This window comes from Carettochelys insculpta, chromosome 18 (genome assembly GCF_033958435.1).
Source record: "Carettochelys insculpta isolate YL-2023 chromosome 18, ASM3395843v1, whole genome shotgun sequence".
NCBI lineage: Eukaryota > Metazoa > Chordata > Testudines > Carettochelyidae > Carettochelys > Carettochelys insculpta.
Window position 1 is genome coordinate 4930861 of NC_134154.1, and position 16569 is coordinate 4947429.

General features: G+C 48.9%; 2 protein-coding genes across 4 annotated transcripts in view; both read left to right on the top strand.

The window, feature by feature from the left end:
- Positions 1-4874: 4874 nt before the first annotated feature.
- On the top strand, positions 4875-11056 carry RPLP0 (ribosomal protein lateral stalk subunit P0). Its single transcript, XM_075012439.1, has 7 exons — positions 4875-5033; positions 6332-6507; positions 6603-6690; positions 6973-7119; positions 9024-9209; positions 10131-10271; positions 10833-11056. The coding sequence occupies exons 1-7, from the start codon at positions 4980-4982 to the stop codon at positions 10986-10988; spliced, it is 948 nt and encodes a 315-aa protein (XP_074868540.1). The 5' UTR covers positions 4875-4979; the 3' UTR covers positions 10989-11056.
- Positions 11057-13131: 2075 nt separating this feature from the next.
- The window catches only part of GCN1 (GCN1 activator of EIF2AK4), a 58592-nt gene continuing 55154 nt past the window's right edge, over positions 13132-16569 (top strand). For 2 of the 3 annotated variants that reach the window (XR_012647980.1, XM_075012432.1), the window contains exon 1: positions 13132-13161. Coding sequence is in view for 2 of the 3 variants with exons in the window: in XM_075012432.1 (XP_074868533.1) it covers positions 13144-13161 (18 nt within the window). In the remaining variant the exon portion in view is untranslated. Of the gene's footprint in view, positions 13162-13536; positions 13557-16569 lie in introns of those variants that run through there. The other variant, XM_075012433.1, reaches the window with a different exon arrangement.

Below are 16569 nucleotides of genomic sequence, written 5' to 3' on the forward strand. Positions count from 1 at the left end.
GCTCTCCTGAGCCCTGCTGGACTTTGTGTCCAATATAGAAGTCATCCTACGTCTATGCTCCAAGGGATCCCCCAGCCTGGACGTCACAGTCCCCCTTCCCCTGCTGGGCCCTGAAGGTTTTTAACAGCATGTTGGGAAATGGGGGGCCGGGGGCGGGGGGGGGACTACTGCACTGTTCTGACCGATTGCCATGGAACTCGCTTCAATTTGAGCCATTTTCCCGCATGGCCCATATTCAGCACACGGTAATATGGCCGCCCGACACAAAGGCTGCTTGGCTCAGTGAATGAGCAGAGCATGCTGTACAGTAAACCCTCAAAATACGCACTGTCGAGTTGTGCTCAACGCGCATTAATGCAAGCGACGTGCAACTAAAAAGCCCACCCCCCCACCAGCCCTGTCTCAATCCCTTGACCCTGGTTCAACACCCCCTCCCCACCCACGCATGGCTTGCCTCACCCCACCTTCCAGTTCAAAACCCCCCTCCAGCTCACCACCCCCCATGCATGGCTCCGGCTCAGTCCCCTTCCCCCCCCCCGCCCCTGGCAAGCAGAATTCCAGTTACGTGAGGGTGCGTGGGAAGGCAACCCTCATGTAAATCGAGGCACTACTGTACACGGCAGTTAAGTGACATGTGCTCACCCCAGGGTCATGTACTCCTCTTTCCCCTGGCAAAGTGCCCCACAAAGCTCACCTTAGCGGCTCCTGTGGGCCAACTCCTCCGCTCCTCTCTTACCCATGCTCTGACCTACTCACCAGCCTGCGCACAACCCCTGTGATACACCCCAAACAGGGACACACTCTAAGTGCACCCCAAAGGTGACACAGTCATTCCTCTTTCAGCTGGAGAACAGCAAACATCCCACAAACACAAACCTGCTCACCCCAGGAGTCATATAATTGCGCCTCCTTCAACTGGAGAACTCCCTCCCAAAGCTCGCCTGCTAGCGAGGCTTCCTCACTGAATAAACTGCTGACCACCTGGGCAAAATGGTGAGCGGGACTGTGAAATGCTCATGAGGGTTAGCAGGCCTATTAAAAAACAAAACTAAACCTAATGTAACAGGAGAGTTCCGCTAGTCCCAGCTTACTGGTCACCTCAGGCTGGCATGTGGGGACAAAGTTTCTTGAACCTAAAATTATGACTGCTTAGAGCGGAGAGGCCTGGAACAAAAAGCAGTGGCGGGATTTAAGGTGAAGTTAGACTCTCCAGCCAATCACAAACTGTGTTTCTGATCTCCCCAGCCAGGAGCGCTCAGCAGTCCCCCCCACCCCAGGTGGTATTCCAGTTCTGTGGCTCCAAGTGACCAGCTAGCTCCAGTACCGAGAGGCGTTATTGTAAACCTCTGGGCACATGTACAAAATGTGCTTCTAAACTCAAAGGGTCAGTTTATGGAAAACAGGTCCAGGAGTGGCTATTAGCCAGCATGGATAGGGATGAATATGCAGTGCCTCATTAGCATAATAGCGGCCATGGCGATTCAGAAGTGCCGCTTTCAAATTGTGCACCACCTGTGTAGCCAGGGGTGTTCGAAAGTCCCTCCCCCCTGTCTTCCAAAGCCCCTTCTTCCTAACACCAGGTATTGAATTGCCACAGCTGCCATTATGCTAATGAGGTGCTGCATATTCATGAGAATACTTAATTAGCATCTTCCAAACTCCCTCATTACCATGCACCTTCCAAAAAGAGGGGGCTTATGTTGATACAACTATGGTGAAGCGTAACTTGCAGAGCCCAGGCCTCAGGTCCACAGCATTTACTTTTAAAGAAACAAGACTTTGCGTTTACAGGTTCCCCTCTCATTTCACAACTTCTTGGATAATGAACACACACACACACACATCTTTTTTTTTTTTTTTTTTTTGCACACAAGCCAGCAAAAGGAATCAGTGAGGTGACCATCTGGCCCCTATTGGGTGGGACCAAAAAAGGCGTTCCCAACTTCTCTCTTACAAGGGATGACTGTGCCCTACTTAGGCCCTCAGGGGCTGGGGGCGGGGGGGATGTGAGGGAGCGTCTGCTGCTGCCACTGTCCAGGGGCTGCCACTTCCACAGGGATGGGGAGGGGTGAGCCCCAGCTCCCTGGGGCTTGGTCCAGCCGGGAGGAGCTCCCCACCCCCCCATCTCTCCCTGTCCTCTATTTGGGGCAGGGAGATATGGCTGCCCTAGGAATAATAGTAAAAGAATTAAGCTGCAAATGTTATTCATACCTCCCCCGCCCCGCCCCCACACACACTCTCTCCCTACACAGCCACACCATCTCTGACGCACACAGTGGATGCATGCACACGTGTGCCTGCACACACCCACTTTTTCCTACGCTTTTCCAGCAGGGCTGGTCCTACCTAACCAGCAGCCCTGGGGAAATTGGGGACCTCAGGTGGGGGGACAGGGCACTGGATGCACCCTCCCAGCTCCTGTGCCCTCCCACCAGGCCCTGCTGCAGCCCCAGCTGCCCGCAGCACCCCCCCTCCCCAGCCACCAGAGCGCTCTGCTGCATCCCTGGCTCTCTCCCATCCCTGCATGGCAAGCGCCTGCTGGCTCCGGCCCTGCATGGGCTGGTCCATTTCAGCAGCCCCTTGAAACTGGCAGCCCCGCGTGACTGCCTGGTTCACCCACCCCGAGGACCGGTTCTGTTTCCAGGGGCCGCCTACATTACCCAGCTGGGAGGAAGGTGGAGAGGAGGGGAAAAGATGGGGCAGAGGATGAGGAATGAAAGAGTTCAAAGAAGCAAGCTGGATCCAGGTGAGAGGGGGCACAGGAGGAGGGGAGGGAGTGTGGGGTGGATGGGGCAGGCTGCAAACTGTAGGCGTTTGTAGATGTTGGGGGGACAGGGGTTTCTTATGGATTTATTTGGCGTGCAGCAGTGTATGGAGGTGATGCAGCGTGTGGGTGAGGGCCATTGGGATGGTGGCTCTGGGAGGTGGAGAGGGAGGGTAGGATAGCGCTGTAAGGGGCACAGAGTTGAGATGGGTGGGCGTCAGAGGGGCAGGACGGGGAGGAACGCAGTGAGGGAGATGGGGGTGGGACAGGGATGGATGCAATGACAGAGGGGGGTTGGTGCAGGGCGGGGATGGGCTGTGGTGGGGTTTAGGAGGAGGGTTCCAGTGAGGGGGATTGGGGAGCAGCCCCATTCCCAGGACTTGGGATGGGAATACACATTCCTGGAACTCCTGAGAGCTAGAGAGAGATCGCATGTGCTGCAGCTCAAGAACTGCTGCATGAGCAGTGCAAGAACAGGACCGCTCTCTGCAGCAGCAGGAGAGGTGTGCACCACCATACAACCCCTCCGCAGGTGTCTGCTGGAGTGGTGCTCCTCCCATGGCCTTACCCAGCCAATTGGAGCTGCGCCTGTGGGCATTGGGCGGGACAGAATGTGGAAATGCCCCCCCCCCCCCCCCCCAAGCACCTTTACAGCTAGGAGCCAAAACAAACCGGCAGTCCTGTTGCACTTTAAAGACCAACAAAATAATGTATTAGGTGATGAGTTTTCCTGATAATGTGGGGTCTGAAGAAGTGGGGAGTCAATCTACAGAAACTAAGCCACTCTGTGTGGGACAGGGAACGATGGAAGGAAATAGTGAGGGAGGCATCTGACACCAAGGGGCTCTGAGCCCATGGTTGATGTTGATGATGATTTAAAGTGCTGCATGACTGCTGGTTTGTTTGGTTAGAATACAGACTAACCCGGCTACCGCTCCATTACTATTCAACTAGGAGCCAGACATGCCAGCTTGGCTGCTGCTTGCCCACAGGCCATGCAGACTACAGCAGGGAACCTGCCAGCCCTGCTGCACTTGTGAACTGGACAGTCAATGGCCCACTCAACGGTGCTGAGTGGAGCCTTCAGGATTCCTCTGAGTGGGTGATCCGGTCTAACCTGGGCACCTCGTCGCCCTACATGATATTGGCTCTAATAGTGAACGGAGGGACTACAAGGTGCCACTGGGAACACCCTGGGGCAGGAGTTGGTGGGTCACAGCCCTAGGCCCAGCGCCTGCAGCTCAATATCTCAACAGACCTGAGCTGGGAGTCGGGAGGTGGAAATGTGGGGAAGGCCGGGCACGAAACACTTTTCATCCAGCAGGGGGAGCCATAGCAGGAGTCAGCTCTCGACGTGCTGCTCCTGCCCCTTTCACTGACAGCTCCTTCCGTCTCCCTTCTTGGGAATGACAAGACTTCTGTCCAATCGAAGAGAGGATTTCACGAGCGCCTTGGATTGACATCTATGAGTGTCCAATACACTGATCACATCCGGCCGTTGCCGATCGCTGATTGGCTGAGCCTGTGACTACTAAAAAAAGAGAGGGGCGGGCGCATTTCCTTTCCTTTCCCGCAGCCCTCGTGGGAGGTGGGTGCCGGAGCGTGGGGCCCCGCGGAGCTGTCGAGGCAGCCGCACTTTGGCCCCCGGGAGGGTTGGAGATCGCGGGGACCCCAACGGGGAGGCCTCGCTCCACGGTCGCCCGCCATGCTGGGCCCCGGATGGGGCTAGGCCTCGGCCCTGGCCACGCGCGGCCGGCTCAGCCCCTGGGCGGCGGCACGGGGCCGCCCTGTGCGGATCATTCCGTCTCCTTTCCGGCCCCACGTCCCCCCTCGCCGCGGGACGGCGGGAGGCGGAAGGTCGCCGCCCATACTCCTCCCACCCCAGCGCGTGGCTGGGAGGCGCATGGGTAGCCGGAGCCCAAAGACGTTCCCCACGCCTTTCTGGCGTAGCGGTGCGGGTGAAGCTCAGACCCTGTAGATCCCCAGTTCGCCGGGGAGTCTCGCGGTGAAAGATACTGAAACGCATTTTTACTGAAAGCGTCGCTCTGTCCTTTGGGAGGCTGGGCCGGGCTGCTGCCTGGCCTTATGGTGGGGAGAGGAGGGGACGTGATGTGGCTGTCGCGATCTGGCTGAACCCAGGCCCCCCACTCTTGGCTCTTGTAGATACCAGCTTGTCTTTAAACCCTTTGTGGCAATCCTTGGAAGCACCGTCGAGATGCCCAGGGAAGACAGGGCTACGTGGAAATCCAACTATTTCCTGAAAATCATCGTAAGTGTCTGCCTTTGGGTGTGTGCTAGATGGGTGTTTGTAGCCCGTGAATATATACCGGCCATTGAGAGGTTTTTGAACGTGCGAAAGCAATCTGAGTAAGATCCCCAGGATAGCGGGTCTGGAAAGAATTAAACCAGATTACAAAAAGTGGCATCCATTGCAGTCACAAATCATGCCTAAGAGCCCTATAAATGTTAGTGTTGCTTTCTAAGCTTATAATGCGTGTTTTTGTTTTTAGATTGATCAATATGTTGTCTGGCAGCGAGATACTTTTTACAATCAGAGAAAGCAAAAGTAGCATCTACAAAAGAGCCATGTCTCCAAGTCTCCTTAATATAGAACATTGCTAATGTGCTGAGTTACTCTTTCAGAGAAACTGGTGCTAATACAGGCATAAACATGACATCTCAGTTCCTTGTAAATCCTGACTGCTTTATTATGAGGGTTTAAAATGCATCTCAGCTGTCATGTTTGCCTTCCTTAAATGTGCCCTAGGACTCCTGTATTTCCTCTCTGAGGGTTCTCAGAGGGATGCCGATATGTAATTTTTCTCAGAAATAATTGCACTCTGCATTTTCTATAGCTATGAGTTGGCAGCCTTGTCATACTTTAAGTCTGTGGTGTAATGGCTACTGCTGTTATTCTGAAAATGTATTTATTGTTCAAGCTAACTAGCCACACTCAACTGGCCAAATAGCCACCTATGGCTAGTGGCTAGCATGTTGGACACCCAAGATTTTAAGCAGTGGCCTCCCAGCAACCTAAAGAGACTGAAAATTGTCAAATCAGCATTGTCTTGGAGACTTGGGTGGGCATGGGGAGTACATCAGAGCACAGGTGAAACACCCCTGCCCCCAGTCCAGCACTCTGTAGTCTGGAATGATTTTAGTTAGCTGGATGTCCACCTGAGAGCCACCAATCTTGGCTCTCAGTGTTTTGTGCTGTGATTTTCTCCTAAGTGTCTTCTAAGAGCTCAGTAAGTGGTGGAAGTGTTGGTTGTGCTGCTAGACAATATTGATCTGTGGTCTAGCAAATTCTCTGGCTTGGCACCTACTAGGTCCCAAGGGTCCCGGAAGAGAGAGATTGAGTCTGTAGCAGATAGTGGAACAGTTCATGGATACATTGTCAGCTGTTTAATAGCCCTAGTTGGGGGACAGGAGTTTTTTGGTTGATTTGGGACAGGTTCCAGTTGGCAACATGGGTCGGGTTTCTCAGCTTAGCACATAGTAATATGGGACCTAATGTTACTCTGTACCCTGGTCCAAGTTTCTTTGTAAAACTCTTTTTTTCTGTAGCAACTCCTGGATGATTATCCAAAATGCTTCATTGTGGGAGCAGACAACGTAGGATCCAAACAGATGCAGCAGATCCGCATGTCCCTGCGTGGGAAAGCTGTTGTGCTGATGGGGAAGAACACCATGATGCGCAAGGCTATCCGTGGTCATCTAGAGAATAATCCTGCTCTCGAAAAGTAAATAAAATAGTATGGTACCGCGCTCTTCTTCCAGGGGAAGACTAAATGCTCAAGAGGAGGAGCAAAATTGAATGGTGTTGTCTTTCTTCCAGGCTGTTGCCTCATATCCGTGGGAATGTGGGCTTTGTGTTCACCAAGGAGGATCTGACTGAGATCAGGGACATGCTGTTGGCTAACAAGGTAAGGGAGCAGGACACTATTGGTAATAGTCTGCTCGGGGAAGTCTTTGCCCTGATCTGACGGAAGGAGAGTGTGTAATACATTCTCTGTGGTTATATGATTTTGGAAGGTAGAAAGAACTAGGAACTGGGCATTTCCTTTGTTGTGACCTCAAGAGTTCTCATGTGAATAACAGGGAGATGCTGATCTCATTAGAAGTGCTATGAGGATGAATTACTGTCCATACAGCATTGTCTGAAACCAAGCATTATTTTGCTTTCTCTTCCTGCATTATTATGTTAGGTGCCGGCAGCTGCTCGAGCTGGTGCCATTGCTCCTTGTGATGTCACTGTGCCAGCCCAGAACACTGGTTTGGGTCCTGAGAAGACCTCCTTCTTCCAGGCTTTGGGCATCACCACGAAGATCTCCAGGGGTACCATTGAAATCCTGGTGAGTGTAGAGCAAAGTGTGTTGTGCTACTAGCAAGTCTGAAAGATCACTCATAGCTTTTACCTGCTTCTATATACTGGATGGCCTTGGTCAGATAATTTGGCAGTTGTTGGGATTGTACGTATGTAGCTAGTTCATCCCTACATCCCCATGTTTTGTGTTGCTTTCTGTGGCACAAGATTGATCCCCACCTTCTGTTGAGAACTTCAGAGGCACATCTCTAAAGCATCTTAAAAAGAAAATAGAGTAATATGACAACAATAGGACATTGTATGACAAAAGTGCTAATCATATAGGAAGGTGACAGAGTAAGTTATTTCTGCTTCTTGCCAAGTGGAAGGGTTATTTGAGCCTCTGATTTCCCAGCCCTAACCTATTAGGTGGCTTTGCCTTTATTGGTATCTCCACACGTTCATCTGTATGACTCCATGCTGTAATTGAAGTATAAGTCAAGGGCTTTATGCAGGAATGACTGCTTGAAGCTCTCTGTAAGAGTGGCATCACCAGTCTCCTGCTCCTGCTTACGAGACTTGTGCTTTCCTGCCCTGTGAAATACAGCAGGTGTGATGACAAAGAGCTCTTTGAGGATCAGGCTAGTAACTTGCTGTGGGACAATTTGAGGGAGAAGTTCCTTGTGCTCTCTGCCCTCTTGGAGGCAGGGAAAATGGGGCTTGAGGCTGCTTCTGAAGGCTTGTGTATTGGATTTCTCTCCATCACTTCAGATGTATCTTACGCTTACATGTTGGCTTAGTTTTCAGCAGTATTCTCATTTACTTGGAAAAGTTGGGAAAATAAAAGGGGTCATGTCTGCCAACTAGTCATATGGGTGATGGTGCATGTTGAGTAATGTGAGAGAGGAGGGTCAAGACCAAGTCTGTCAGTTTTGGCAAAGGGTCTCTGAAAAGTTCCAAGGAAGGGGGGGCTTTTGAAAGGTTTGTCAGCAACTGTCAATCCAGATCTGCCTCACAAACGTAAACTATTTTATTGCTGCTCTGTGAGGAATAGAAATGATAAAGATTAAGAAAACTCTGACATAACCTTAATTGTGGTGATGTTATTGCTCCACCTTAGGTAATCTTTAAAGCCCCATGTCTAGTCTGACTCCCGAAGAAGTGTTTAGTTCCTTTTAGTTTGGCACACCTTTACTTTGGATATGAGAATCGGACAGCCTGTATCTAGCTCATGTGTTAAGTGCAGCTGATTCCATTTGCACTTCTCCTAATTGTGGGCCTTCCTGTGAAATGTGCCGTCTGCTGGGTGAGCTGTTCCTCAGACTTTAGGCACATTGCTTGGCTGAGCTTTGGACTTGTTTTGACACAGAATCATTTCTGGGTATTAACTGAGTGATAGGCAACAAGATTTGTGAGTGGGCCTCCTTCATCTCAGTGGGCCGCATGGGCAACCTGTGAACCACTGGGGTTTCATCTGCAGCCTGGGTGCCCCCTCCCCCTTGTGCGGTGTGGCACTGGAGCCTCATACTCTTTCTACCTCTCCCCCTCCCTCCGAGCACTTGCAGAGCACCATGAATCTGCCGATTTGTGCTCTGTCCCAACTCCTCCCCCACTCTCCTGGACCTTGAAAGTACAGTTGTTAAGCCCTGAGCGAGAGGGGGAGGAGCAGGAATGGAGCACAAATCAGTGGCTTAATGGCATTCTGAAGTGATGGAAGAGGGTGGGGGAGGACTAGGAAGTGAGGGGCCCCTGGAGCACAAGAGGCATTGTGGGTAAGAGGGCAGATGGGGTGTGCAGGCTGCCGGTGGAATGCCAGTAAGGTTGCCCATCACTGGTCTAGCTTCTTGAGTGCCATCTACAGGTGTTTGGTAGTGTGAAGTTGAACCCTGTTGCATCTCTGTTTCAGTTTCCCAGTAGTAGTTTGTTGCTCACTTTTCCCTTTTTGACTCTCAGAGTGATGTGCAGCTGATCAAGACTGGAGATAAAGTGGGAGCCAGCGAAGCGACCTTGCTGAACATGTTGAATATTTCCCCATTCTCCTTTGGGTTGATTATCCAGCAAGTGTTTGACAATGGCAGCATTTACAATCCTGAAGTGCTGGACATCACCGAGGAGACTCTGCACAGACGCTTCCTGGAAGTAAGAGCTGCTTATCTCTGCTATATGTCATATATTCTGTAATCCATGTAGCCATGGGAAAGTACTATATGCTCAGGTAATACGACGTTCATGGGGGGGTGTGCATGCTTTTTTTTTTCTAGTGACTTTGTGAAGGAGAATAGAACTGAATTCTGAAAAAACAGGAGGTCCTGTGGCACCTTATAAATAGATTTATTTGAACATAAGCTTTTGTGGGCAAAAAACCTACTTTGTCATTTGCATCTGATGAAGTGGGTCTTTGCTGCTGAAAGCTTATGCTTAATAAATCTGTTGGTCTATAAGGTGCCACAGGACTTCTTGTTGTTTTTGTGGATACAGACTAACAGGGTTACCCCTCTGATACTTGAATTCTGAAAGGGATTTTACAGTCCTGAATAACAAGGCTGTTTGCTTGGTATGGTCCCTTTAAAAACTGGTCTTTGCCATTTCATTGCACTCAGAGTTGGGAGATGCAAAAGGCAAGAGTGTTTAAGCCAGCTGGCCAGAAACCCAGTTTTCCCAAGGTGCTTTGATGTTCCCTGCCACCTTTGAGAAAAAATGGGGGTATTGTAAATCATGGCTTTGCCAGCCAGTGGTCTTTAATGGTGGGTTTTATCCTGCATCCCTGAATGCCGGGAATTTTGATTTGTAACAGATGTTTTCTCCTGGGAGCAATGCTCCATTCTGTTGGCTATCAGTTATGTGTAAAAAGCAGATAATATAAACTCTTGAAACACCTTATAACAATATTAAAAGTATGTGGTTATCGCTGCCTCTTGTTTGTCTCATGCCAGAACTAGGCAATTTCTCAACCTTAGAACCCTTTCTTGTGTTTGCATTTATTGTTTATGGTTATGTTTACTTTCCCTGTAATTCTTGGAGCTGAATGTTTGGAACATGTTTTTTTCCTCTGTTTTCCAGGGCGTTCGCAATGTAGCTAGTGTTTGTCTGCAAATTGGCTATCCAACCATTGCGTCTGTGCCTCATTCCATCATCAATGGGTACAAACGAGTCTTAGCTGTGGCTGTGGAGACTGACTACACCTTCCCACTGGCTGAAAAGGTAAAGTATGAGTTAGACAAATTTGAATAGTTTGTGCGCTGACTTAAGGCTGACAAACAGGTCTTTGAACATGAGCCCTTAAAGACCGAGAAGGCTGTATATTATAGATTTGCATTGCAGAGGCCTCGATGTGTGCTCCTAGATCCTTCATTGTTGAGGTGTGACAGAATTGATGCTGCAGCTTTCTCTGTCATTAAAGTGCAGAGCTTTATTATGGGGTGAATGGTGTGACGTGCATGGAGTTGCAGTTCTGCCTATACTCCTCGATCCCAGGAGCATCTTTATTGGCAAGGAGGGTAGGGAGTGTGCTTTCAGAGAGCATCCCATGCCATCTTCTCTCGTGATAAAGGCAATATTGCCCTTTGTTGGCTTTTCTTCAGTTTTTGTATAATAGATCCTTTGAATTGCTGGCAAGCTGCTTGCGTGGTCTTTGGGGTTTCAAAGGTTGTGCTCCTTGCTCTTAATTACATTAATATGCCACCTTTTTCAGTCTGGCAGTAGGATACTAAATTGTCTTTTTTTTGTTCCCTAAAATTACTATATGCTTTCATCCTCTTCCAGGTAAAGGCCTTCCTGGCTGATCCCTCAGCCTTTGTGGCTGCTGCCCCTGTGGCAGCTGAAACTGCAGCTCCTGCTGCTGCAGCTCCAGCCAAAGAGGAAGTAAAGGAGGAATCAGAGGAGTCTGATGAGGACATGGGATTCGGTCTCTTTGACTAATCCCCGCCACACGCTAGCCAGCCATTTTATCAACTGGTTTATTTGGAGAAATAAAGTGCTGTCTTACATCCTCTGTGTGTTTATCTTGGTGGGTGAGGAGGAATCATAATGCATGAACTTTCCTGTGGTGTGAAACTTGTATTCAGATTTTAATTCCAAATATATATTACTATGATCTTACCTTCAATCATATACACTAAACAGCCATAAAATGTTCAGAAACCTTGAAATGACTTCTCTTGCAGCTGAGAGCAAGAGGGAGTTACAGATGTCAAATACTATTCATGCCACTGTACGCAGTTCAGGCTTAATGTGAATCAAATTAGTGTGTGAATTTAAAGTGTAAGAAATACTCCAGAATGATTCAATTTATGGATGCTATTTGGTCTAGCATGCTAATTAGACACAACAGTGGATATTGTGGCTCAGGTTCTCAATCTTGCTACAGCTATGCTACATTCCTCTTTCAAAGGAGGAAAGCAAATGAAGGAGATCGAAAATGCAAAGGAAGTGCTGATTTGCAGATCTCGTGCTTCATTTGCATAATCTCGTGTGATCATGTTTCCAAAAGTCTTCTGAAGACAAAAACAGCTCTGTAGATGGGGTATCTACAGGTAGATAAAACCCTGTTTTCAAAAGAAGGCTATTCAAAGGAACTCCGTCTACACAGCTGTTTTTGTTTTCATAGAAGTCTCTTCTGGAAACAGGATGATGTGAGTTTATGCAAATGAAGTGCATGATTTGTGAATCACTGCATCATTTGCATTACTCTTTTGAAACAGGACTGTAGTGTAGACATAGCACAGGGTTTAGCTTGAGTCTGGAGCAAATGTGCTCAATTAATCACTCCTATCTCTGGGCAAATAGGTAGAATTGGTGCCCTAAGGAGCAGTCTTTCTATAGTTGGAAAATTAGATAAGTGATGGGTGGACCAGTTCAGAGACCAGGTCTTGTGAGGTTTACTAAGCTGCTGCTGTTGCAGCTTTAGAAACTGTTCATGACGCTACCAATAGAACATTCTTGGTGGTCACCTGGTCTTCTGAAACTTAATTGGTAATCTTTCAGTTATGCTACAAATTTTAGTAATTCAACAGTGTTTTCGTTGCAAAGTTAAGACAGGTGAGCCTGGGGTTACTTAGACTGTTGAGATTTTGGTGCTGACACTGCTATGGTGTAGAGATGAGTTTTCTTTAGGTAAGATACAAGCCAAAATGTTGCAGACTTGCAGACCGCTCCTTTTAATTCAAAAATTGTGGGTGATCATAACTTTTATGCACTTGCATACTGATACTGGATTAAGATAATATTTTAATGGCCTAATTTACAGTTGCCCGTTAATCTATCTTCACAATAAAAAAAAGTGGTGTAGCACTTTAAAGACTAACAACATAATTTATTAGGAGATGAGTTTTCCTGGGGTAGACCCACTTCAGATCTGGAAATAGACTATTTTTAGATCTGAAGAAGTAGGTCAGCTGCACAAAACCTCATCACCTAATAATTTATTTTATAGTCTGAGTGCTGCATGCCTGCTTTTTCATTTTAGATAGGAGAGGGTCCAGTTTGCAAGGGTTCTCTCATCCCAGGACTCTTCGCTGGGTGCTCCCTGTGCAATGACAAGGTTTTTAATTTAAAAAATCACACAAGTTTTATGGGAGGCCTTCTGAAAAAGCTGCCCTCCCCGGGAGGAGTGAAGATGGACTCAAAACTGCAGGCAGAGCTGTCTTTTCAGGTGGCGCCAGGTCTATGACTAGGTGCTACTCTACCACAGCAACTGCAGGGGCTCGTATTGCTCCAGGCTCAGCCGCTGCCTGTCGGCCCGCGGCTAGCGGTGCCCGGCTTCCCGAGAGAAGGGCCCAGTAAGAGCAGGGAGCGGCCCCCCGCTGTGCTGGGTCACGCGGCCCCAGCCTGTCCGCGGCGCGGTCCCAGGACGCTGGAGGTCAAACGGGGCCGTCTCGGGGAAATGTCCAGCCCTGGAGCCTATCGATCTCCGACTCACCCAGAGTCGGGCCCGCCTCAGGCCTTAGCCCTCTTCGCCGGGGTAGGCTCCGACCTCCGGCCATCTCTATGGCAACGAACGAACCTCACTTCCTGGCCGTGTCGGCGAGTGACCCGGAACTGAACCCGATAGTGTTTCCGGGGTCAGACCGGCGCGATGGCGGCCGACACGCAGGTTAGTGAGTGCGGGGGGGGGGCTGGGCCCAGCTGTGAGGCGGCGGCTCGCGGGGTGCAGTCCCTGCTGCTTGGCTCCGGCGTGGGGGGTCGGCTGGCTCTTAGGCCGGGTCCCTGAGCCTGGCTCCTCTCAGGCGGCCGCGCTCGGGCGGGCGGCGGCGGCGGCTCCCGGGATTCGGCCCCTATCAGAGGGAGAAGGGACGTGGCAGTTGTTCGGCCCTGTCCCTCCCCGGGCGCCGACCCCTAGCTCGTTCCCCGGTGTCCCCGAGCAGCCGGCCCGGTCGAGCGCGGGCCTGTCCCCTTCTGCATCCTCTGACAGGCGGAGCGAGAGCGGGTTCCTAGGCCGGCTGCGCCAGCGCCGAGCTTTGGGCCTGCCCCAGGCAGCCTCGTGTCATGGTGCGAGCCCGGTCTGCTCTCGCCCAGGCCGCGCGGGGCGTCGGGCCGGGCGGGGTTTAGGGCGTGACTGTCGCGTCGTCCGAGGCTGTGGGGGACAGGAGCTCTTGGAGCCGGGTCTCTCTCGCTGGGCTGGGCTCAGGCCGGGGCTGGTCCAGCGCTTCACATCAGCGTTAGAACGCCCCCTGTCAAGATGACACTGCCTTAGTTTTTAAGGAAAAAAGCAAAATCTGTTTTTCTCCTGCGTGGCCTTGGGCCCCACCCAGACCCCTTGTCAGTTGTGGTTGTAGTGAGGCGTGTTTTACACAGTTGTCTTTTGTTGTTCCTTCATTTTTCATGCAAACAGTAGAGGAAATTTGTTCAGTAGGGGAGCCAGTGAGACAGGCTCTATGGAATGACCTATTAAAAGCACAAAGTGAAAAATACTGATAAATATTTCTTTACTTCTCCAGTTACTCTGGTATTGAGTGCTCCTTGGGATGTGAGCAAGATTAAAAAAATCAGCAAATGTTGGCAAAAATGACTGTCCCTAGTACATGGGAAAAATGTACATCATTAAATATGAAATACTTCTGTGTGTCATGTAGGCTATTGCAGTGAAGCTTGTATATGTGCTCTCGTGTGCTCAGCTATTTTTACGTGGAATAAGAATTGCTTCACTTGGTCAGCTAATTATCAAGTGGTGTGGGCTTATGCTTTAGGAGTGGGAAAATGCATTCCTTCCCTCATAATGCTGTGAAATTATAAATGGTTGTAACGTGTTGCAGAGTGATAACTATACTATTCACGCTTGTCTTTAATTTAAGATATCTTTCTCTTTTCTCCTTATGCTTTTGGTGACGCACTTTGTTATTTTAGGAAGGTTGCTTCAGAGAGTGTCCCTCTTATGTCAAGTTTTGTCTGACTTGATATGTGTATGTTTAGACTTAATTTTTTTCATAGAATTTTTCTGTTTTCAGGCATTTGGGGTAATTATTAATCTACATTATACTCCACTGGTTCCCAGCTGAGCCAGTAGCTAAGGCCTTGTCTATACTACTAAGTTTTTCAACAGAACTTAAGCTGACACCCAAAAGTCACCAAAACAAAACTTGCGAGAGGGTGTTCACTCTTGCAGATTACCTCAGAGTTCTCCCACAGCCTCCTCCTTAATTTGCTTCATCAACTGGTCCCACTAGTGACAGGTAACCCCCATGCTCTATAAACTGTAGATTCTATTTGTCTACTCCAGTCATCTGAGGAAGTGAGACTTCATGACCTAATACATTTGTTAATCTCTAAGGTGCTACGGGACTGCTTGTTATTTGTAATACCTGTATATAATTGATCAGCATCAGTACCTACTAGGCACCTTGGGTTTGCCTTTAACCATGAAAAGTTTTCTTTAAAATTTCTCACATGTTCCTACCTTACATGGTAGCCTGAAGAGCAGCTAATATTGACCAGCCACCATCTCTTTACAAATCCTGCAGATTGATTAGCCAGAAATTTACCTTACCTTTTGCCCATCCTTTAAGAGAGCACAGGGATTAGGATGGCCGAACTAGGGGGAAGAGGAGGCAAGAACCTCCTGGAAATTCCAGTTAGCAATTTTGAAGGGCCTCTTGCACACAGACAAAAGCTTCGTTGAGATGAATTGAGGCAATTCATACTTCTCAGCAGCAAATCCTGCCATTTCGCATGCATATGAAGGCAACTTTTAATACACAACCAGTGTCACTCACCTTTGGAGTAGATGGATCAGGTTTTGGGGAGTCTATGAAGTGTATGCATGTGTTCATTAGAGGGCTGGGCACAGTTCAGTTGGGCTCCCTGTGTGCTCCAGTATAGCAGGGATTATAGACAGTGGATTGAAGAGGCACCCCCCATGTTGTGGAGATTAGGGATGTTAACAGTTGCCACAGGACTTCTTGTTGTTGTTAACAGTTTACTGGTCAACCGGTAAGCCTCACCCTAAATGGATGAGGCTTATTGGTTATGGTTAAATGATAGGGGATGCAGCATCCCCTCTGCCTGCCGCATGTAAGGGGCTACCTCAGCCCTGCTGGTTCCCCCAGGGGCGGGGGTGCTCCAGCATGGCCAGAGTAGCTCTCATCTGCAGCGGGCCCAAGAGTGTTGCAGGCTGGGGTCTCTAGTCTGTCTGGAGCAGCCCTGGTCTGCAGTGTAACTGTGAGTACCAGGGTCAGCGGTGCTCTGGTACACCATTTAATTGGTGACCTGGTTAAACTTAACATTTAACTGGTTTACCTAAGTAAATGGGATTTGACATCTCTAATGGAGCTGCAGTCAGTATGCAATCTATTCTAGCTTTGAAGCTGTAGTATTGGATATGAAGCAGTTTAGGACTCCTCGATCTGCATGCTGGGGCTGGAATTTTATATTAGGTGGTTCTCCTGCATCAAAGATGCAGAGTAGTTACTTTGGGATACTGAGGTTTCCCAAAATAGCTCTGCCATGTAGACATAGCCCAAGTGACTGGTGTCTGTTAACACACAAAGAGAAATTTTTCACTTGTTAGTCTTAAGTGATTTCATGAGATTTGACAGCATGAAATACATGGAACACTTAGGTATGAAATTAAGTCTGCAGCGTAGTCTATCTCTTTGTGGAAGCTCTCCTTAAATAAGTTTGTGGAGTCTAGGAGCTGAAGGGCATTTCTGGAAAGCAAAAGATCTGCATTCTGTTCTCGTACAAATTTTTCAGCCTTTAAAGAGCACATGTATGAGGTAATTGGTTTTACTGGTTCCTTGAGAGGTTTACATAATATACATTGCATTGCAAATACAGTCTGTCCACTTTACAAAGGGATAATTGGTGCTGGATATTACTGAGTGTGGATACAGTGTCTTATAAGCAAGTTGGAGTCCAGAGGAAGGTCATCCTACTGTATATATGAAAGAGATTTTGAATGATCAAATACAAGTAGAGGAGATATATATAGTATGATATACAGATCATTCTTTTCCCTCATGCAGGAGTTGTTGGTTTGCCAAGGAGTACCATGGTTTGGATGACT

Excerpts from the sequence above, each read along its gene's own strand:
- RPLP0 (XM_075012439.1), top strand. The coding sequence starts at position 4,980 with ATGCCCAGGGAAGACAGGGCTACGTGGAAATCCAACTATTTCCTGAAA. Across the intron at positions 6,691-6,972 it reads ACATGCTGTTGGCTAACAAG|GTGCCGGCAGCTGCTCGAGC; the intron begins GTAAGGGAGCAG and ends TTATTATGTTAG. Across the intron at positions 7,120-9,023 it reads GGGGTACCATTGAAATCCTG|AGTGATGTGCAGCTGATCAA; the intron begins GTGAGTGTAGAG and ends TTTGACTCTCAG.